The following is a 23,810-nucleotide window of genomic DNA, read 5'->3' on the forward strand; positions in this document are numbered from 1 at the left end:
TTTTTAGCTAAGAATAACTTTGGCAGACGCTGCCTTTATTGGAAAACTTTGTATCTATATATATAAAAATGAAATTGTCCATGTATGTAATGGCATCACGTGAGAACGGCTGGAGCGATTTGGCTGATTTTTTTTTTATTCGATTCCAAATTTTCAGGAGATGGCTTGTAAAGAAAAAAAATTCGGGGTAAAACTCGGAATTTATTTTCTTTTTGAGTCCAGTTAACTGTAATAAAAAAGCGCCCTAAAGTATGCAGTACAAATATATATATTTTATTTGCAAATAAATAAGAACAGACAGGTGTAGGTGGGTTGGAGAAACTTGAAGAACTAACATTAGTAAATGCTACCGGGCGAAGCCAGGGCGGTCAACTAGTCATAAATAAAAAGATCATAAAAAATTATAAATATCTACATCACAATAAACATCTACTGCAGATGCTCATATAACCTAATTTACTATTTTAATAATGTGTCCCTTCAGTTTTATTTTATTATTTAAAGAAATATTTTTCAGGCTGGTAGATGCTTTTCAGTTAAGCCTTTTTCTATTTTATTTGTTTAGTCAAAACGGAAAAATATCTCTTGCCAAAGAAACGCAAAATGAGATTATTTAATTATAAGAAGACTTTAACTCAAACACATTTTTAGCTTCAAATGAGGTCATATTAACAGTACAAAGATATGTTTATATGAAATATATATTTATATAAGAGTATTCTAGGTTAAATCATTAGCTAATGGTGTAGGACGGTTATACCAAGTTTAAAATTACGTTTGTAACAACCAAAAAATTATGAATATATTAATAATGGGCGTTTTTCGTTCAATGCTCGCTTCAAACGAATCAGTTGCGTTCGGTACAGGTTTCCTGTGATGATCTGTTCAGATTTCAGCAGCTCATAATAGGACCCTTTTGCTCCCAACAAATACAGAGAATTACCTTAGTGCCATGGATATTTGGCGTTGGTGTCGATTCGGCTGTTTGGCCGGGCCTCACATACGATATTTTACGCTTCCTCTTTCAAGGTCTCTCTCTCTCAGCTTCAATTCGTATGGTATCCAATTTCCTTGCTTTTGGATAAATCCTGCTGCTAGAAAACGTTTTGAAATTGCTGATTGAGCGGCGTCCAATGATATTGCAAAGAAAATTTGCACAGAAATCTTGAATTTGTAAGTTAGCTTTACCTTTTTAATGACCAACATATTAGAGTAGAGTTTTTACAATTCGCATATAACTATCTGTTATATTTATGTATTTTTCCTCATTTATGGAAAAAGCTAAATAAAAAGTCCTATAACCTTGTAACAAATATTATGTGTGCATTACTCTTCTTACATCCTTTTAGCAAGAAAATAAGGAGATAGGGAGAAAAATATGTTCCTTAGGCTGGCGCCAAAAAAAAAGTTGTGGATGTTCCCAACTAAAATGAAAGTTTTTGTCCTGGCGTCAGGATTTGGTGAGTTGGATCAAATGGATAAAAATGTAATTTTTTAAGGTTTTTATGAAACAAGGAAACATGAAATTTTGGAATCAAGTGAAAGGTAATTTCAATTTAGTATCAGAAATGTTCAAGTAATTTTTATAAATTTTGAATTTTTCGCAAAATTTCAATTTTTTTAAATATGAATGAAATCATGAAAGCTTTAAAGTAATTCCTTTCCATCATTTGATTACCAAATACAGGCACCAGTTTCAAGATTTGTTTAAAATGGAAACATCCACATCATTTCCCAAAATATTTGTTCTGGATGAAAATATATAAAGGTCTTTTTTTAAGGATTTTATGATTGAATTCATAATTTTCCCAAATATATGAAATTTTAGAATTAAGCTAAAGGCCTTAGAAATATGCTATCAAGACATTCATGGAATTTCAAAAAATCATGTTTTTTTAAATATTAAAAAATCATAAAATCTTTATAAAACACTTTTTAATAATTTGATCCAGCTTACTTAATACTTACGCCAGGTTAAAAATTATTTATTTTTGAAGGAAACATAAACACCTTATCTTTCCTACACACAAAAAGAGGCAGCCCTAATGTATATAAATGACAATATAAAAAAAAGCTTTAAAAGCATATACAACAACAACAACCTAAAAAGCACATTTATTGTTATTGTAACATTTCCAACCAAGTTGGCATCATTTCGTTTCTATTTATTTTATTTTTTTTTTATTTTTTTCGAGTAGAAAATGTATCGTTTGTTGTATAGAATGTAGTGCAATGTTGCTACTGAACGACATGTTGTCATTATTAGAAAGGAAGTATAAAAATCGACAATAACATCAGCTCCCAGCACACTGAAATGTCTAAATTATGACATACATTTTAGTAGAAATAAATGTATATATGTTTAGTAATAATTCACAAATCTTACTTTAAATATTAAATATTAACAATTTAAGGACATTTTAGATACAAGCATATCCAGGAAGAACTTGCTAATGGCTTGCTATTACTGTTTATCAAACGTTTTCAATAACTAAATAGTGAGTCTGAAAAACGTCAGATGTCAGATATTCACCCTTATCGTGGTTGGCGTAAACGTCATACGCCTACGACAGTTTCGTACTAGATTAAAGAAACAGTTTGCTTTTTATCTTTAATCTAGTACGAAACAGTCGTAGGCGTAAGACGTTTACGCCAACCACGATAAGGGTGATTATCGGTCAAAATGACGCCGAAAAAAATGTAAGAGAAAATAAAACTTTTCAAAAAAATCCAATATGGAATTTCAAAAAATAGCAAAAGATTTGAAGGTTCATCGTCACAGTTTCAAAAGACATTAAACTGTATAAGGAAGACTTGAACATTGTAAGAAAACCTGGATCAGGAAGATTTTCTATAGAAAATACTGTTATACACAAGATTTTCTATAGAAAATACTGTTATACACAAGATTTTCTATAGAAAATACTGTTATACACAAGATTTTCTATAGAAAATACTGTTATACACAAGATTTTCTATAGAAAATACTGTTATACACAAGATTTTCTATAGAAAATACTGTTATACACAAGATTTTCTATAGAAAATACTGTTATACACAAGATTTTCTATAGAAAATACTGTTATACACAAGATTTTCTATAGAAAATACTGTTATACACAAGATTTTCTATAGAAAATACTGTTATACACAAGATTTTCTATAGAAAATACTGTTATACACAAGATTTTCTATAGAAAATACTGTTATACACAAGATTTTCTATAGAAAATACTGTTATACACAAGATTTTCTATAGAAAATACTGTTATACACAAGATTTTCCATAGCAAAACTGTTATACATAAGATTTTTTATAGAAACAAATGATTTTCTGTAAAAAACAGTTATACTCAAGATTTTCTGTAGAAAACACTGTTATACTCAAGATTTTCTGTAGAAAACACTGTTATACTCAAGATTTTCTGTAGAAAACACTGTTATACTCAAGATTTTGTGTAGAAAACACTGTTTTACTCAAGATTTTCTATAGAAAACACTGTTTTACTCAAGATTTTCTATAGAAAACACTGTTATACACAAGATTTTCCATAGAAAAACTGTTATACATAAGATTTTTTATAGAAACAAATGATTTTCTGTAAAAAAAACAGTTATACTCAAGATTTTCTGTAAAAAAACAGTTATACTCAAGATTTTCTATAGAAAACACTGTTATACTCAAGATTTTCTATAGAAAACACTGTTATACACAAGATTTTCTATAGAAAATACTGTTATACATAAGATTTTCCATAGCAAAACTGTTATACATAAGATTTTTTATAGAAACAAATGATATTCCGTAAAAAACACTGTTATACTCAAGATTTTCTACAGAAAATACTGTTATACACAAGATTTTCTATTTTTTAGAGAAAATACTGTTATACAAAATGGTGTTATACACAAGATTTCCTATGAAAAAATTAAACTTGAGCACGAGAAATTTAATTTAAGTTTTAAAGCGTTTAAACGCTTTAAGCTAAAACAACAAAGTGTAAATATTACTGATAATTTTTGCAATATTTCAAAATATATTTATAAAAAAAACACCTCCAGGCTTTTTTTTAATTATCATTATTAAATTAAAAAATGTGTCATTTGTTTGTTTATTTAATATGCCAACATAATATCTGATGATAATTTTTTAAAAATGTTAAACTTTGATCAATAAACAATATTTCAATATAATTTGGCACCTCATAAAATCTCTTGTCATAAATGGCATAAAAACTAACAACCACAAACTGATTAACATTTTTATAACATTAAAATAAAATTTTGGACTAAACTTGTTTTAATTTTTTTATTAATAAAAAAAAAATAATTTATTTTGTGGGTTTTTTGTTTCTTTCATTAAATCAGATATTCGTTTTCTGTTTGTTTACAAAAATTAGCTAATTCAATTGGCGCCACTAAGATAATTTAATTTGTATTCTCTTATTTTTAACTTAAAACCAAAAAAAAAATAATATTTTGTTAAAATTTTTTATTCAATATTTTTTCTATTTTGCAAATTTTAGAGGCGCCATGGGAAACTTAAATAATTTTTATATTTATTATTTATACAACAAAAAAAATTTGTCAAAACAATTTGTCAGGTGGCTATTTTGTTTTATTTGAAAACCTGTTGTCTTCAAAATTAGGCCTACAAATGTTTAAATTGACGTAGAATGACGTATGATTATTAAGAAGACCTCAGACTGGACAATGTCAAGGAATTTTTATACCCTTCAGCTTCGTGAGAAGGGTATATATAAGTTTGTCATTCCGTTTGTAATTTCTACATTTTTCATTTCCGACCCTATAAAGTATATATATTCTGGATCCTTATAGATAGCGGAGTCGATTAAGCCATGTCCGTCTGTCTGTCTGTCTGTCTGTCTGTCTGTCTGTCTGTCTGTCTGTCTGTCTGTCTGTCTGTCTGTCTGTCTGTCTGTCTGTCTGTCTGTCTGTCTGTCTGTCTGTCTGTCTGTCTGTCTGTCTGTCTGTCTGTCTGTCTGTCTGTCTGTCTGTCTGTCTGTCTGTCTGTCTGTCTGTCCGTCTGTCTGTCTGTCTGTTGAAATCAGTTTTCTGAAGACCCCAGATATCTTCGGGATCCAAGTCTTCAATAATTCGGTCAGACATGCTTTCGAGAATTTTGCTATTTAAAATCAGCAAAATCGGTCCACAAATGGCTGAGATATGAGGAAAAAACCAAGACAACCTCTATTTTTGACCTATTTTTTACCTATATCTGGATTACTAAGACATTAATATAGACAATATGGATATCTAATGATAGATATTTCAAAGACATTTGCAACGACGTATATAAGACCATAGTAAGCTGGACCTACAATGGGTCAAAATCGGGAAAAAAATTTTGAACCCGAATTTTTTTTAAAAAAAAAAAAAATTTAAAAAACAAAAAAAAAAATTTTTTAATTTAAAAAAAAAAATTTTTTAAATTTAAAAAAAAATATTTTTTAAAATTTAAAAAAAAAAATTTTAAATTTAAAAAAAAAAAATAATTAAATTTAAAATAACAATCGAAAAATTTTTTTTTTCAAAAAATTCAAAAAACAACTGGAAAAAAAATTAAATTTTGTTTACCTAAAAATATTTAAAATTTTGAAGTATAATTTGGTGAAGGGTATATAAGATTCGGCACAGCCGAATATAGCACTCTTACTTGTTTTAAATAATTTTGTTTTATATATCTGTTATAGGGTGTCATATGCATGACCGACTCATTATACATTCTTGCCTGTGTTTTTGACACTTTGATTTTGAAATCTCTATGGTAGACTTTTATGAATTCTTTTTGTTTTAGTTTTTTGTTTACTGGGTATCCTTGCATGCTTATAGATTGTGTTTACATTTAATATGCATGCTCAAACATGTTTCTCTAATAGCAGTTATGTATAAATGAAACTATCTGCTAACTAATACATGTTACCAAATGATTCTAACACAAATAATTACCTTCACAACAATGAAAATCAATTAAACAAATTAACAACAAATAAATGTCATCCCTACAACAAAAACGAACATCTTGTTTAAATAATACATTTCAAATTCATACTAAAGACACTTTCCAATATGAAAAAGAATCAGTTCAATTTAGATAGTTGAATAGACCAAAACCAACCATGAATTGCAGACAATATTGGCATAAAACTTTAGGAGAGTCCAGCATACATGGTTTCCCATATTTGGTGCGACGTGAACTGCACTGGCTGGAGAAACTGTTTTGGGCGGCGGTCATTATAACAGCCATCTATTTCTCCTTAGACATTTGCCTCAATCAATGGAAACGTTTTCGTGACAATCCCATTGTCTATGCCATGGAATTGGCATGGGGTAAATCTAATTTTCCCTTTGTCGGCATTACCTTGTGTTCGGAGTCTACAAGTCAAGAACAATTGGATGAGATTATCAAGGAGACTTGGGATGTAACTCCAGAAACTAATAACTCGCTTTACCAACACTATATGGAATTCTTAAAGGTTCTAAATTCCTTGAGTTCTATAAGTCTGGATAAATTAAAACCCTATGAAAACGATACCAGTTTAGGTGATTTGAAATTTGTGGAAATATTATTACATGTGAGTAACTTCAATTGTTGAGGTAAGTAATTTTGATGTTTTTATAAATTCCAATTTTTTTTGTATGGAGATGCGCCATAAATTCATACCTCGCAAGGAGTATGACAATGCTGATGATAATGATAAAAAATTGTCAACGTCTTCATTCGATGTGGAGGGAAGAGAGCAAATTTATGCGGCGGCTATGACAGAAATTGGAATTTGTCGAACCACCTCTCAATTGACACGCTATACGAATCCTTTTGGAAAATTGTAAGTTTAAGAATTTCACTGATACACAAGATTTTCTACAGAAAATACTGTTATACACAAGATTTTTAAGAGAAAATACCTTTAAAAACAAGTTTTTCTATAAAAATACTCTTATACACAAGATTTTCTATAGAAAATACTGTTATACACAAGAAAATTCTGTTATACACACGATTTTCTATAGAAAATACTGTCATACACAAGATTTTCTATAGAAAACACTGTTATACACAAGATTTTCTATAGAAAAAACTGTTATACACAAGATTTTCTATAGCAAAACTGTTATACACAAGATTTTCTATAGAAAATACTGTTATACACAAGATTTTCTATAGAAAATGCTGTTATACACAAGAAAATACTGTTATACACACGATTTTCTATAGAAAATACTGTTATACACAAGATTTTCTATAGAAAATACTGTTATACACAAGATTTTCTATAGAAAATACTGTTATACACAAGATTTTCTATAGAAAATACTTTTATACACAAGATTTTCTATAGAAAATACTGTTATACACAAGATTTTCTATAGAAAATACTGTTATACACAAGATTTTCTACAGAAAATACTGTTATACACAAGATTTTCTATAGAAAATACTGTTATACACAAGATTTTCTATAGAAAATACTGTTATACACAAGATTTTCTATAGAAAATACTGTTATACACAAGATTTTCTATAGAAAATACTGTTATACACAAGATTTTCTATAGAAAATACTGTTATACTGAAGATTTTCTATAGAAAATACTGTTATACTGAAGATTTTCTATAGAAAATACTGTTATACTGAAGATTTTCTATAGAAAATACTGTTATACTGAAGATTTTCTATAGAAAATACTGTTATACTGAAGATTTTCTATAGAAAATACTGTTATACTGAAGATTTTCTATAGAAAATACTGTTATACTGAAGATTTTCTATAGAAAATACTGTTATACTGAAGATTTTCTATAGAAAATACTGTTATACTGAAGATTTTCTATAGAAAATACTGTTATACTGAAAATTTTCTATAGAAAATACTGTTATACTGAAGATTTTCTATAGAAAATACTGTTATACTGAAGATTTTCTATAGAAAATACTGTTATACTGAAGATTTTCTATAGAAAATACTGTTATACTGAAGATTGTCTATAGAAAATACTGTTATACTGAAGATTTTCTATAGAAAATACTGTTATACTGAAGATTTTCTATAGAAAATACTGTTATACTGAAGATTTTCTATAGAAAATACTGTTATACTGAAGATTTTCTATAGAAAATACTGTTATACTGAAGATTTTCCATAGAAAATACTGTTATACTGAAGATTTTCTATAGAAAATACTGTTATACTGAAGATTTTCCATAGAAAATACTGTTATACTGAAGATTTTCTATAGAAAATACTGTTATACACAAGATTTTCAATAGCAAAACTGTTATACACAAGATTTTCAATAGCAAAACTGTTATACACAAGATTTTCAATAGCAAAACTGTTATACACAAGATTTTCTATTGAAAATACTGTTATACACAAGATTTTCTATAGAAAATACTGTTATACACAAGATTTTCTATAGAAAATACTTTTATACACAAGATTTTCTATAGAAAATACTGTTATACACAAGATTTTCAATAGCAAAACTGTTATACTGAAGATTTTCTATAGAAAATACTGTTATACTGAAGATTTTCTACAGGAAATACTGTTATACTGAAGACTTTCTATAGAAAATACTGTTATACTGAAGATTTTCTATAGAAAATACTGTTATACACAAGATTTTCAATAGCAAAACTGTTATACACAAGATTTTCAATAGCAAAACTGTTATACACAAGATTTTCAATAGCAAAACTGTTATACACAAGATTTTCTATTGAAAATACTGTTATACACAAGATTTTCTATAGAAAATACTGTTATACACAAGATTTTCTATAGAAAATACTGTTATACACAAGATTTTCTATAGAAAATACTTTTATACACAAGATTTTCTATAGAAAATACTGTTATACACAAGATTTTCAATAGCAAAACTGTTATACTGAAGATTTTCTATAGAAAATACTGTTATACTGAAGATTTTCTACAGGAAATACTGTTATACTGAAGACCTTCTATAGAAAATACTGTTATACTGAAGATTTTCTATAGAAAATACTGTTATACACAAGATTTTCAATAGAAAATACAGCAAACCTCTGTTATACACAATATTTTCAATAGAAAATACTGTTATACTGAAGATTCTTTATAGAAAACACTGTTATACTCAAGGTTTTCTATAGAAAATACTGTTATACACAACATTTGCTATAGAATATACTGTTATACTCAAGATTTTCTATAGAAAATAATGTTAAATTGTTTTCCCTGTTTTTTTAATAAAAAAAGTTCTCTTATCTCTTTACAGGAAAACCTTAAAAGTATCTGGCATCAGTTTCTGTGACATTATGAATGAGTGCAATACGAAAATCTTTCCTAAAGTTGGCGTGGACTCTAGTCTGTTAATTGTAAGCAAATTATACAATAACAAAAATCTAAAATATTTAAATCAAAAATTATTTATTGTAATGAAAAGTTTCTGCACAATGTTGAGGATATTGTGACACCTTATGATCAAGGCACTATAATGCGTCATGCCACCATGGAGGGCTCATTGACCATAGAACTTTTATTGGGCTTAACAACAGCTGAATCGGAAGTCAGGAATTTGCCTATTGCCTACAGGAAATGTCGTTATAAGGATGAGAATAATTTAAATTATTTTGGTGTAATAATGCTTTAATATTAAATCAATAGATTACAATTCATTGTATTTATTTCCTTATAGATTTATCGTCCTGCCCTGTGTCGCATTGAGTGTCGTATAAATGTGGCCATGCAAAAATGTGGTTGCAAGCCATATTTCTATGTGGTGGCCCCCCATTTGCCCGTCTGCAATATAAAAGGAATGTTGTGTTTGGCACATGAACACTGGCCCAAAGTGGCACAATGCAATTGTCCCAATTTGTGTGAGGAGGAAACTTATGTTAGCATGCAAACAACTTTACAAAAAGATGTAAGTTTTATATAAAACCAACTACCACAAAATACTGGTAGCAAACTGTCTAAAGAATAGAAAACTTTTTATTTGTCTATGCTTTGCTGCCAGGACTCGACAAAATTTGAAAGGACTATAATAGTAAAACTATTTCTACCACGCATGGCTATGAAACGTCGTGTTGTCTTTAGCTCAGATCAATTAATCATGTCATTCGGTGGGGCAATTGGTCTATTTTTGGGTGCCAGTTTTATCAGTATCTACGGTTTGCTGTATGTGCTAAGTGAATATGTCTTTGGCAATGTTTGGTCGTGCCTTAAAATGAAAAGACAGGCCAAGAAGCAGAGAAGAGTAACATTAGTGGAAGCAGCATATTGAATTACCATACATTCTACATATACATATATTAATTAAAGCGTTTATTCTTGGGGGATTATTCAGCTGAAAATGTAATAAATATAGTATAGTTTAAGGATTATGTATATTTAAAGCAAAGTAGAAAATTAAAGTGAAGCATACTTTATGGCTTGACTTGTAGGTACAAGAAATAGCATACTTAGGGGGTTTTAGATAGGAATAATACACAATACAGTTTAAAGGATTCTATTTTAATTGTTTTTTGTTGTTCTTAATTTGTGTCAAAGGTGAGTGAACATTAAATATAGTTTTAAAGTAAATTATAACTGAAGGTTCAAAGACTTAACAAAAGATACCAATGACCCCCTAATTACTAAACCTCATAAGCTAAAAACAAATAGATTTTGTGATAAATAAGAGCTAAATCTATTAAGATATTTAGAGACATATTTCTCTAAATCTTTCTGACCAAACCCCCTGAAAAGTTTCTCCACATATGCTTTAATTTTCCGCCCGTAAGCATAAAAATTTAATTTGTTTAAACTGAAAAACAATAAATTTCGTTAAATATGCATTTAGAAGTTTCCGCCCTTAAAAACTTTTTAAAAAAAAATCAAGGAAATACTGAAAAACAAATATGTACTAGCCGGGAGGGTTGAAAATATTGATTTTATGTTTGCAACACACAAATGAATTCTAATGAATGGGATGAATGAATGAATAAAAAACGACATGTGAAATCAGATGACATACAAATAGTTTGTTCTGTTTTTCATTTTCATTATTAGAAAATTAAAAATGAATTGAGTTGCAAAAAATTTATGGCAGCATTAAACAAAAAGCAATAATGATTGAAATAATTTCGTTTTACTTTCAATCATTGCAATTTATTGCAAAAATGAAAATTGTTTAATAAAACCAAATTGAGACCTAAATATTTCTTTTAATATTGTATAGAGTAAAATTTATTGTTCATTTCTAGGCAATAAAAGAATAATTAGTTTAAGATTATAGGGTTTTTGGTGGGAGGTAGTTTTTTTTGGGAAATAAAGTGCAAGAGAATTATTTAACTGGAAGATTTTCAAAAATATCGAAGAACTAAAAAATAAAGGCATCCACTTATTTTCGAAAGAATAGTTACCACTTAAAATCACTCAATTTCTAACACTTGTATTAGTGAACGAGTTATATTTTCTTTTTGAGGAAATAAAAATAATTTTTTTTCAGAAAAATATTTAAGAAATTTTTTCCGAAAATATCTGCAAATTTCTAAAAGATCAGTGACTGAAAATAAGTGGCCCACTTATTTTCTAAAGAATATTGATCAATTAAAGTCAATTAATTTCAAAGATTTGTATTTGTGGACTTATGGACGAGTTATATTAGGTTTTTGACAAATATATAGTTTTTTCTTCTGGATATTGCAACATTTTGAAAATCACTTACACTTAAAATAACACAATTGGATTTGATATTGGTTGGTAGGTTGGTTTACGTGGTAGCACGCTGCAATCAAGTTGAATCGATTTGATACAGTTTTGACCAGACTATACCACTCATTGATACCGATAAGTTAGCTCAAGACTAGATGCTAGTGAAATTAATACTAGTCGCTTCCCGATACCTCAAATAGCTTGTTTGGAATAATTTTCGCTCAGAATTGAATGTCTCAACAAATAAATCCGTGTGGAGTCGTCAGTCTCCCATCGAACGCTTCCCAGGTGGCGGATAGGGGGAGCCATCATCTAGACCTGTGATACATTTTATACAAATGGACGACTGCTCGAACGATATCAAGACTTCATGATACATTTTTTAAGAACTGGTTTAAAAGTCTTGGTATAGCTAGGTTAATAACAGAAGACAGGAAAGCAAATGACAATTCCCTTGGGATATTCTTGAAACGAGTAGGATTACTGTTACAACAAATGATAAATTTTTGACTCTCAATATTGACCAGAACTGTTCTTCCCTCTCCAATTCTCCTTCTACCCCAATTCCTTCCTATCCCCCTCTCCACTAGTAAGGTTAACATGTTTGGTAGCAGTTTCGAGAACCTGCATGGCTAGTTAGTGGTTAAAGTAGATTAGTCGCAGACATCTCCCCTCCGACACCAGGACACGGGTGCTTTTGTCTGTCACTGCATGGATCGTCCATTCCTTACGCGCATACTCGTGGAAATCAAATGGAACAGACAAATATTTTAAAACAAAAACAAAACGCCATCCACCATACCTTCAGATGGTATGGTTCCACGCAGAGAGGATACTTTGGTCAGCAACTGTCCCTATTTTAGGCTCCACGGACATTGCAGAAGTCCCTGCGACAATTGTACCGGCTGGAACGTCGATCCTGACGGCGGTTCCTGCAAAGATCCTTCAAGGAGATTATTTGTTCAAAGGCGGCACGCCTTGCGCATTATTGACCGATATGGATCGGAACGCTAACAAGCGACGAAAAGTCAGCTTTGGACTGGGACAAGGCCCAGTTGGCTGATCCCGATTGCTCTGATCCTCCCTTTAAAACAAGCCCAGAATTAAACATCCATAGCAAAGTGAGGCTGGAGTTGTCGATAGGACATACAGTGAAATTGCACGGAACCCACCCCAGCGGGAACAAAATAATGGAATTCAGTTTGGAGGCATACTTACACATTCTAAAAGCTCCAAAACTCATTCCACGCTGCCTGCTCTTAGAAGGTGTTCAAGAAGCCCTATGAATCCCATCAAAAACTAAAATACTCTGCATAACTCTCTTTTCAAATTTACAACAAAATGCTTGCAGCCCATCATAAGTAGACCTTCTCACAGCCCTCTAACAGCAGCGAGTATTCAAGGCCTTGGCTCGCAATGACACGTCGTGTAAAATTGAAATGATTTTTCAATGCGGCTAGAAGAAGCGGAAGGCCTCTTTACAGCATATTTCTCCCGCAGGGACTATTTAGAGCAATGATGTTCATTTCATTGTGCTTTCGCGCTGAGTAACAACACACATATTCTTGTTCTCTTTAAAAGAGCGTAACAAATGTCTCATTTTTTCAGAAATTCATTAAGCATTGTTGTTGGTTGGTTTTTGGACGAAGCAAAGCAAACACACGCGTTTCAATTACAAATGATCACAAAACAACAAAGTCAGAAATAAATAAAAAATTTTAGAGAATTTCGGTCGTATAATGTGTATTCTTTTATTTCCTTAAAATTTAAATTACATTCATTTAATATATCGGTTATATCTGGCAAAAATTCTAAATCTAAACATTCTTTATTTTGTTCTTATTTTAAGTGTTTGACATTATGTTTGCTGGGTAGCTCTCTCACCAATACATCTTCATTTATATTTTTGAACATCACTGATTTAGAGCCATACAAATCTAGCAAGTAGCTATATAAGCATTTGAAAAAATTCCATATAAAATAAAACTCACTTCCAATTCTTTCAGAAGAACCCTAAAATCTAAAGATACTATATGTACAAGCAATGTGAGTGAGTAGAGTAAAACTATATTTCTTTTAATGAACCATCAAAGTGGAAATATGGAAACCTTTATAGTGTTTATAAAATATAACTTTATTATTCAAGTTGTTGTTGTTGACTGCGTCACTAAAAAAAGCTGACAGACTGACTGGCTGAATGCCTGCCTGCCTAACAGCCAGTCTACTGATTTCACCACCATCATCATGGGCACATGTTAAATTACGGATTACAAAAGTTTGTATTTTGTACATGAAAAATATGACATTTAGCTAAGTAAAAATGTATGCAAGTTAAGTGAAGTTGTAAGTAAGTTTTGAAGTGTTTCATTGTACTTATGATTTTCACTTTAATGTTTTGTGTCCCCTCTCCCTTACTACATTTAGCAGGAAAATTATAATAGTAGTTTGATAGGAGTACTCAGTAGAGGAAAACAATTTAAAGAAAAAGTAGTAATAGTTGTAGTTATAAGTTTAACTTGTGCCAAATAACTACAAAAATAAAAATTACGTCTTTATAATTTAGAGTTTACAGTGATTAATAAAAATTTATTCAAAGCAAACATTTAAACAACTCCCTTTAAATAGATATAAATAAATATTCCTGCACTTTTGTTTTTCACTGTAACCTTGCTCGAATTTAGTACGCAGCTACGCAAGCAACCAGCCAACCAAACCAACGAACCCAATGTGTTGCTGGCTTAATGTAAATTGTATTGTAGTATTCCCCAATATTCAAGTTAATAACCTTTTCAATTTCTGTCGGCTTTTTTGGTGGTTGATAAAAAATGTTTTGTATATTTTTTAGTTTTTTCTGTAATCTACAATTGCAGGTATAATTTATTTTATATTATTACATTTTCAACCTATTTTTTAGTTGAAAACTGTTGAGCTTATTTAGTTTTGATGACTGTAGTTTAATTGAAAATGTTGGCAATGCAAGTAAGAGTACTACTATTGGGTGTATGACTTAAAAATACAGGATTTATAATAGATGGCGTATAGTGTGAGCGCGGTTTTTGTTTTTAATATCTTATATGTTGTATTGAAGGGTACTTTTCTGTCATTTATTCACAGTTTGTTATTGAACATTATAGTGTAAACAACAACGTTCTTTTTAAGCTCCGAAAATATACGAATTGAAGCTGAGGGACCTTCAAACTCGATTTTGCATGAAAAGAAAGTAATTTGTGTACTGAATAATTACTTGTGATGAAAAATGGATCTATTACAACCCGAATCTTAAAATATCGTATGTGAAACCCGGCCAACCAGACGAATAGACACCAAAGCCAAATACGTATGGCTCTAAAGTAATTCTTTGTATTTAGTGGGAGAAAAATGGTCCAATCTATTATGAGCTGCTGAAATCTGACCAGACCATCACAACGAACCTGTACCGAACGCAACTGATTCGTTTGAAGCGTGCATTGACCGAAAAAGGCGCAGAATATGCAACCAGACATGAAACCGTAATATTACATCGTGACAACGATGGCCACATGTTGCAATACCAGTTAAAAACTATTTAGAAAAAAGTGGTTGGGTAGTTTTGCCTCACCCACCTTATAGTCCAGACCGTGTCCCGCCCGACTACTATTTGTTTCGATCGCTGTAGAATGCTCGCTCTGAGATACGCATCACCTTAGAACAGAGTAGCCGAAATTGGCTTGATTCGTTTTTGGCCTCAAAAGATGAGCAATTCTTTTAGCTAGGAATTCATATGTTGCCAGAAATATGGGAAAAGGTCATAGCTAACAATGGCCAATACTTTGAATAAATTTATATCAAAAAATATGGGGGTTTATTGAATTTGTCATTTCGTTTGTAACACATAAAAGTATTTGCCGCAGAACCACATTAGTATATCGATGGCTTAATATAAAAAAGGCGTAACTAATTTTTTATTTTCAAAAATTTCAATGAAAAAAGAATTGTATTAAATAACTTCATTAAAATAATAAAAAAAATAAATTTTAAATATGAAATAAAATGTGATGTCTCTTCTTATTAAAAATTGCATTTAAACTTTTTTTGTGTCTAAAATTTAATCGATTTTATTAATTTTTTTCCTTCTCCTGTAAAGTAACAAAAAATCGAGTTACGCCTTTTTTATATTAAGCCATCGATATATATTCTGGGTCCGCAGAAGATCCTAAGACGATCTAGCTATGTCCACCCATTTGTCTGTTGAAAACACGTTAGGGCCCAAACAAAAAGAGCTAGCTGGCTGAAATTTTCCACAAATACTCTCTGTTGATAAGGTTTGTTTGGTCTTGAAAATGTGCAATAGCGATCCATGATTTCACCTAGCCCCCAAACGAATGTTCCCCCGGAATACTGTTTGAGCAGTGATAAATATGTTGATCAAATTAGTTCTCTGAAAGTTAGTACTCTGAAATTATACTGTATGGCGAAAATCGGGAATAGAATTTATATATTAGGATATTGTTATGAAATTTTATTTGAATTCAAATATAGTGGTTTCTAGCGGCTGACTTCAAGTTGCCTGTTTCTCAACATATCTATTTCTGGCGACTTCTAATTGTGGACAATGTTGTTTACCGGCCGATTAACAGCAGTAAACATAACTGAGGTCATTATTAACATATCTGTGGAGCATTACGACATTGAATAAAAGCTTTGAGTTGATTATTGTAGTAATATAACTTTCAAGAAGCATCGATAGATGGTGCTGGAAACCTCTGGATGGTAATGCAGTCTAATTTGAAGCATCGTTAAGTATTTTTATAAAAACAAAATCAGCCCAATTATGAAAAAAAATCTCCGGGATTTTTTTTCCCTTTTCTCATTTTTGCTTTCTATGTCAAAAAAAGAAAAGGGAAAAACCTCCCGGGAAATTTTTATACCCTTGACCTTCGTCATTCCGTTTGTAATTTCCACAATATAATTTTCCGACCCTATAAAGTATATATGTATATTCTGGATACTTATAGATAGCGGAGTCGATTAAGCCATGTCTGTCTGTTGAAAACAACTTTCCGAAGCCCCCAAATAACTTACATACACGATTCATACATCAATATCTCGGGAATTCTTCCGGCTCGGTTGCTAATGGCTGAGATATAAGGAAAAAACCAGGACAACCTCGGAAAATAATATTTTTAACCCGATTTTTTGTTCACCAAAAGTTTTTTCCGCTAAATATTAAAAAAAAAAATGTTTAAAATTTAAAAATAACAATTCGAAATTTTTTTTTTGGTTTACATTTTTATTTTGAAGTATAATTTGGTAAAGGGTATATAAGATTCGACACAGCCTCTTACTAGCTCTCTTACTTGTTTTTTTCATAATTTTGACAATTTAAACTGTTGTAGTGTAAATTTGAATAAATAAATTTGATAAATGCAATCAAAAGTATCTGGGTTTATTTAATGGAAATAAACCACCGTTTCACTGTGGTTCCAAATCAAAATCTAGGTGGACAAAATTATGAAAATCGGTATCTTCAGAATTTGGAAAAACTAAGTTTTTTGGGTTTTTCAATCGACAGAAGCGCCAGAAGTTCAACAAATTTTGAATCATATTTTCGTTAATTTTTTTTAATATTTTACTGCTTTACTAAATTAGATATATCTCAATTATTTTACCATATAGAAATTCATACTTCAAAACATAGATAAACATTGATATTTATGGGCCTCTCCATTTTCCTGTTATAGTCTTTTAAACTTGGGTCCCAAATATACTGATATTTTTATATCCTTCACCTTCGTGAGAAGGGTACACAGAGAAAACAGATTCGTGTTCACAACCGAATTTGTCGCCAATCGAATTCAGACGGTTGCATGTACTATCGACTAAATTCGGTTGAAATTACTGAATATATGGTACTCCCAACCGTTTAAAAAAATAATTCGGTGATAACGACTAGTAGGATTCTTTTATTTTTGTGAATTGAAATAAAAACAGTTTTTTTTTCTTTTTTAAATTTATTATAACACACATAGTATATGCTTCAAATACAAATGGTTTATCCGATGCAATTACAAGGGACAATAATTGTACATTGTATATTGTACATATAATAAATGAATTGTTCTTGATGAGATTGACAGGATTAGTAGTTGATTCTACGCTCCATCATTCATTTCAAGATTAGCTTAAAAACATTATGTATCAAACTGCTTTTCGGAATTAAAAGTAACATCCTTCGTAGAGAGTTGATAAAAAATCTAAAAGAGAAACACATTCTTACTCAGGACACAAAATTGTAAACATGAAAATGCATCTACAAAATATGTTTATGTATGGATGCAGAAGCATAAATATGATTAAAATTACATTTGAAGATACTGAACTTACCTATGTATTTACTCTGATATATCAAAATATTAATCACCAATTAATTATTTATATTTTTCTATTTTCTGATGTGTTTTGTATTCTAAAATTTTCAATTAATTTTAATTTATTTTATTCTGATGTCAGAAACTCAACACCATTTCATTATTTCTTTCGGTAGAGAACATCGAATTAATTTGTATTGTAATCAATTATTCAGGTTTTTATTACAAACAATTTTATGAATACAACAACCAATAATTTGGATTTGGAGCGAACAATGCTAAATTCAATTCAGTTGTAACTTTCGAATTAGTAAAATAAAATTTAGCAAAGACACATATCGGTTAAAGTGAACAATTTTTCAATTGTTGAAATCATGATTCGATTGCCATTGTGATTTTGCATTTCTAGACATTGAAAATGGGTTGTGTTTATATATTTTTAAGATTAGCAACTAATTTTCGGTTTATCTTATTAAATATTAATATTAATAACCGAATTCCGACCAATCTGTTTTCTGTGTGTATACATAAGTTTGTCATTCCATTTGTAATTTCTACATTTTTCATCTCCGACCCTATAAAGTATATATATTCTGGATCCTTATAGATAGCGGAGTCGATTAAGCCATGTCCGTCTGTCTGTCTGTCTGTTGAAATCAATTTTCTGAAGAACCCAGATATCTTCGGGATCCAAATCTTCAATAATTCTGTCAGACATGCTTTCGAGAATTTTGCTATTTAAAATCAGCAAAATCGGTCCACAAATGGCTGAGATATGAGGAAAAAACCAAGACAACCTCGATTTTTGACCTATATCTGGATTACTAAGACATTAATATAGACAATATGGATATCTAATGATAGATATTTCAAAGACATTTGCAACGACGTATATAAGACCATAGTAAGACAGACCTACAATGGGTCAAAATCGGAAAAAAATTTTAACCCGAATTTTTTTTTTCACCAAAAAAATGTCAAAAACAAAAAAAAAATTTTAAAATTTAAAAAATTAAAAATTTAAAAAAAAAAAAAAAAAAAACTATTAAAATAACAATCGAAAAAAATTTTTTTCCAAAAAATTAAAAAAAACAAATAGAAAAAAAATTTAATTTTGTTTACCTAAAAATATTTAAAATTTTGAAGTATAATTTGTTTTTTTCTAAGAATGTTGCTTGCCAAAAAAAAAAGACCGTCGAAGCCCGTCCAATGACTATATATGTACATCATTTAAAGAAACTTCTGGGGAATGTCTTGAATTGTAGCCGCCAGCACCCGCCGAAATACATTTTTTTTAATTTTTACGGAATGAATTTTTTAGAAATACTTCTTTATTTATTATTGAATTTTATATATCTAGACCCTACTCGAAATATAGTAAATACAGATCTTTTTAAAAATTTAGTTTCAGAAACACATGAAAACGTATTTTTTTAATTTTTCTTTAAAACATTTTTTTTTTTTTGGAATCGGAGATACCAATTCTATATAAAAAGAGCGCCAAATAATTTTGTCCACATAGATTTTGATTTGGAACCACAGTGCGTTTATCAAATTCTTCACATTTCGGACCATATTCAAGTCCCCATAGAAGACCAAAACTACATATTGATTCGGCGCAGCTGAATATAAAACTCTTACTTGTTGGTATTCAAATTCGTAAATTTTTTAAGAATTTTATTTAAAATACTAAATTTTTTAATATTTATTTTTGTGTCTTACAATCTTAAAACAGTTTGCATTAAAAACTTTTCATTTCGTTTATGTTTTATTCCTCCAACAGCTTTATATTTTACGTGAAATCCTACAATAACAACAGCAATTGCATTTAGAGTAATTTAAATGTTTTTTTTTTTGCAGTTAAATAATAGATTTTTATTAAAATTCTAGACTTGTGGTTGTATATGATGGTTCGTCTACTAGCTACCATTGTTGTGGGGTTTCAGCTATAATACATATTGTAGTAAGAAAAAGTTTCATTTAAATCGTTTAACAAAAAGTAGTTTGTTTTTCATACAAAACTCTGAAATACTGGCTGTGTAGTTAGTTGTCTGAATATTTATTTATATTTTTTTGCCTGAAAATCTCTTATTGTGGCAACAATACAAGTTAAATAAACTCAAAAAATAACAAACAACTATTCTTTTTATATTTAAACAAAAACTTTAGAATTTAAAATATAAATATAAAATGGAGAAAAAAAGTTCATTGAAGTTTGATACAACTTGGCCTGAGTGCGAATCAGAGCAAAGCGGTGCGCAAAAAAATTTAAAAAAAAAATCTAATACATGAAGCAGTAGAAGAGAAAAAAAAATTGAATTAAATTTTTTTCATAAAATTTATTGTTTTGTATCTTAACAAGATGATGGGGCCTCTTACTTTGCACTGCTCAAAGCCATAAAGAAACTCACAAAAAAATTAATAAGAAAAAAACAAACAAGATCAACAATTTTATGCGATTGTTCAATGATTCTGAATCTAATACTGCTTGAATAAAGACGACGCCGGAGATGATGATAATGATGAGAGGCCGAAAACACATGGAAACCAACCAACAACAGCTGAAGCTAAAGAAAAAAAAACTTTAATATAATTTTAATTTGCTACTTACTGCCTTTGGAAAACTATTGCAGCTAAAGAATATTAGAACATTTTATTGTTGTTCTTTTTCCATACACTTTAATATTCGGCTTTCAAGTTTCTAATGATTTTACTGGCTGGCTGCTGGCACCAGACCATAAAAAATTTAGTTCGTGTGTGTTTTTTTTTTTGTTCTTCAAAAACTTTTCGTTTTAATAATTCTATGTACGTAAGTAGTAAGTACCATCTGAATATCATTTGCAATACTTCTTAGTTAAGCTTGGCTTAATTTTTAATAGTTTGGACTATAACGGGTTTGAATTTGTTTGCTTTTTTCTTAAGATTTATTTGTTTATCTGTGTAAATAAATCACGATTTTAATGTTTTTAATATTTATTAATAAAATAAATGTTATTTGATGGTAATTTTATGATTAAAATCAATTTATGCAGGTAAAACACTTGAAAATTTCAACAAAAAAAAATTAAAAGCTTTATGCCCTGCACGAAATTTTGCAAAATTATAATGAAAACAAGTAATTGTGCTATATTCGGCTGTGCCGTATCTTATATACCCTTCACCAAATTATAGTTTAAAATAAAAATTTTAAATATTTTTAAAAATTTGTTAAAAAAAAGTTTTTTTTTTAATTTATTAGTGAAAAAAATTTTGAACAATTTTTTTTTTCAAATTTTTTTCCTTTAAATTTTTTTAACGAATTTTTCGCCAAAATTTTTTATTTAAATTTCATTTTTATTTAGAAAAATTTGCAAAATTATAATGAAAACAAGTAATTGAGCTATATTCGGCTGTGCCGAATCTTATATATCTTTCACCAAATTATAGTTTAAAACAAAAATTTTAAATATTTTTCAAAATTAAAATTTTTTTTTTTTTTTAATTTATTAGTGAAAATTATTTTTTTTTAATTTTTTTATAAATTTTTTTATACCCTTCACCATGAGTGACAAGGGTTATATAAGTTTGTCATTCCGTTTGTAATTTCTATATTTTTCATTTGCGACCCCACAAAGTATATATATCGTTATACATAGCGGAGTCGATATAGCCATGTCCGTCTGTGTGTTGAAATCAACTTTCTGAAGCCCCCAAATAACTTACATACACGAATGATACATTAATATCTCCGAAATTCTTCCGGCTCGGTTGCTATTTAAAATCGAGAAAATCGGTCCACAAATGGCTGAGATATAAGGAAAAAACCAGGACAACCTCGATTTTTGACTTTTTTTGACCCATATCTGGATTACTAAATCATTAATATAGACAATATGGATATCTAATGATAGATATTTCAAAGACCTGTGCAACGACGTATATAAGACCATAGTAAGTTGGACCTACAATGGGTCAAAATCGGAAAAAAATATTTTTTAACCCGAAATTTTTTTTGACCAAAATTTTTTTTCACTAAATATTAAAAAAAAAAATAAAAAATAAAAAAAAAAAATTTTAAAAAACAATTTCGAAAAAACAACTGGAAAAAAATTAAAATTTTGTTTACCTAAAAATATTTAAAATTTTTATTTTAAAGTATAATTTGGTGAAGGGTATATAAGATGATATAAGATTCGGCACAGCCGAATATAGCTCTCTTACTTGTTTTTAATTTTATTAGTGAAAAAAATTTTGAAAAAAAAATGTTTTTCAAATTTTTTTCCTTTAATTTTTTAGCGAATTTTTTGCCAACATTTTTTTTTTAGATTTAATTTTTATTTAAAAAAACTTGCAAAATTATAATGAAAACAAGTAATTGAGCTATATTCGGCTGTGCCGAATCTTATATACCCTTCACCATTATAGTTTAAAATAAAATTTTAAATAATATTAGGTAAACTAGCTGACCGGACAGACGTTGTCCTGTCCAAGTTAAAAAAAATGCTTGTGTTCGATGCAAATCAATGTCCATATTTTGAGTTTTTATATAAAAAATCGAATTTTGGTCAGAAATATGAGTGATCACAGATCGAGCTCCTTTTCTTGATTAAACGCTTATTGGCCAAGTTATTAGCGAATTTAGATATTTTGGTTTTTTATAAAAAAAATCGATTTTTGTTCAGAAATATGAGTGATCATAGATCGAGCTTTTAGATAAATCGAAAAAAAGTGGGCGTAAAAGTGGGCGTGGTCAATTTTTCATTCATAAAAAACTAAGTTGGGCTATGACCAACATTTTAAAAAAAAAATTTGTCTAAATCGGTCCGGCCGTTCTCTACTGATGCAATTACCAACGAACGACATTTGATTTTTATTTATTTTTTAATAAAATTTTTTTTTTAATTTATTATTGAAAATTATTTTTTTCATTTCCTTCATTTTTATTTAATTTTATTAGTGAAAAAAATTGGAAAAAAAATGTTTTTCAAATTTTTCTTCTTTTAAATTTTTTAGCGAATTTTTGCCAACATTTTTTTTAAATTTAATTTTTATTTAAAAAAAATAATTTTTTTTTTTAATTTTATTAGTGAAAAAAAATTTATAACAAACATTTTTTGAGGAAAAAAAATTCTGAAATTTTTTCCGAAATCTTAAACTTTTTTTCAAAATGGGCCCTGTTTAAACACTTTTTGCCGTTTATTGGTATACGAGTGGAATATCTATCAAAATAAATATTTTGTAACTCAAGACATAAAATTTTTGCCTTTTTTTTGCAAAATCTAAATTTTTTTCAAAATGGGCCTTAGGTCCATTTCTTTAAGAGGTTTTTGATCGCTTAGTGGGATGCGAGTTGAATATTTATCAAAATAAATGTTTTGTAACTCAAATTTTTGTGGTCCAAAAAGGGTCCGTATTGACTCTTTTGATTTTGCAAAAAATTTCAAAAATTTTATATTTTGAGTTACAACACATTTATTTTGATAGATATCCAAAAAAAGGTCCCATTTTGAAAAAAAGTCAAAAAAAAGTTTTTGAAATATTTTCAATTTTTTTTCGAAATATCGAAGAAATAGCTATCTAAACTATTTGGGACACATTTTGCTAAGAACAATAGGTAATAAGTTAAATGGATGAAAAAAAAAACACCTGTTTGGCCAATAAGTCAAATCTCAGAGAGTTCTCAACCGATCTTGTTTTAAATTTTAATTTTATTTACCTAAAACAAAACCCCTCCCCCCAATGGCTGGATCCGCTCCTGATCAAGGTGAATTCAAAAG

At 29.2% G+C, this 23,810-nt stretch overlaps 2 protein-coding genes across 16 annotated transcripts in view; one reads left to right on the plus strand and one right to left on the minus strand.

The window, feature by feature from the left end:
* Nucleotides 1-23,810, minus strand: part of mim (missing-in-metastasis) — a 198,495-nt gene that overhangs the window by 105,510 nt on the left and 69,175 nt on the right. The gene's annotated exons all lie outside the window — the stretch shown is intronic.
* ppk25 (pickpocket 25) lies at nt 6,142-10,295 on the plus strand. Its single transcript, XM_065510793.1, has 6 exons — nt 6,142-6,597; nt 6,668-6,849; nt 9,288-9,387; nt 9,456-9,647; nt 9,708-9,935; nt 10,029-10,295. Exons 1-6 carry the CDS (start codon nt 6,142-6,144, stop codon nt 10,293-10,295), a joined length of 1,425 nt encoding a protein of 474 aa, XP_065366865.1.

Source organism: Calliphora vicina, chromosome 5 (genome assembly GCF_958450345.1).
Source record: "Calliphora vicina chromosome 5, idCalVici1.1, whole genome shotgun sequence".
Taxonomy (NCBI): Eukaryota; Metazoa; Arthropoda; class Insecta; order Diptera; family Calliphoridae; genus Calliphora; species Calliphora vicina.

Bases quoted from the DNA above. Each gene is read 5' to 3' on its own strand.
- ppk25 (XM_065510793.1), top strand. From the start codon at position 6,142: ATGAATTGCAGACAATATTGGCATAAAACTTTAGGAGAGTCCAGCATA. The intron at 6,598-6,667 runs GTGAGTAACTTC...TTTTGTATGGAG, and splicing joins TTGTGGAAATATTATTACAT to ATGCGCCATAAATTCATACC. The intron at 9,388-9,455 runs GTAAGCAAATTA...TGTAATGAAAAG, and splicing joins TGGACTCTAGTCTGTTAATT to TTTCTGCACAATGTTGAGGA.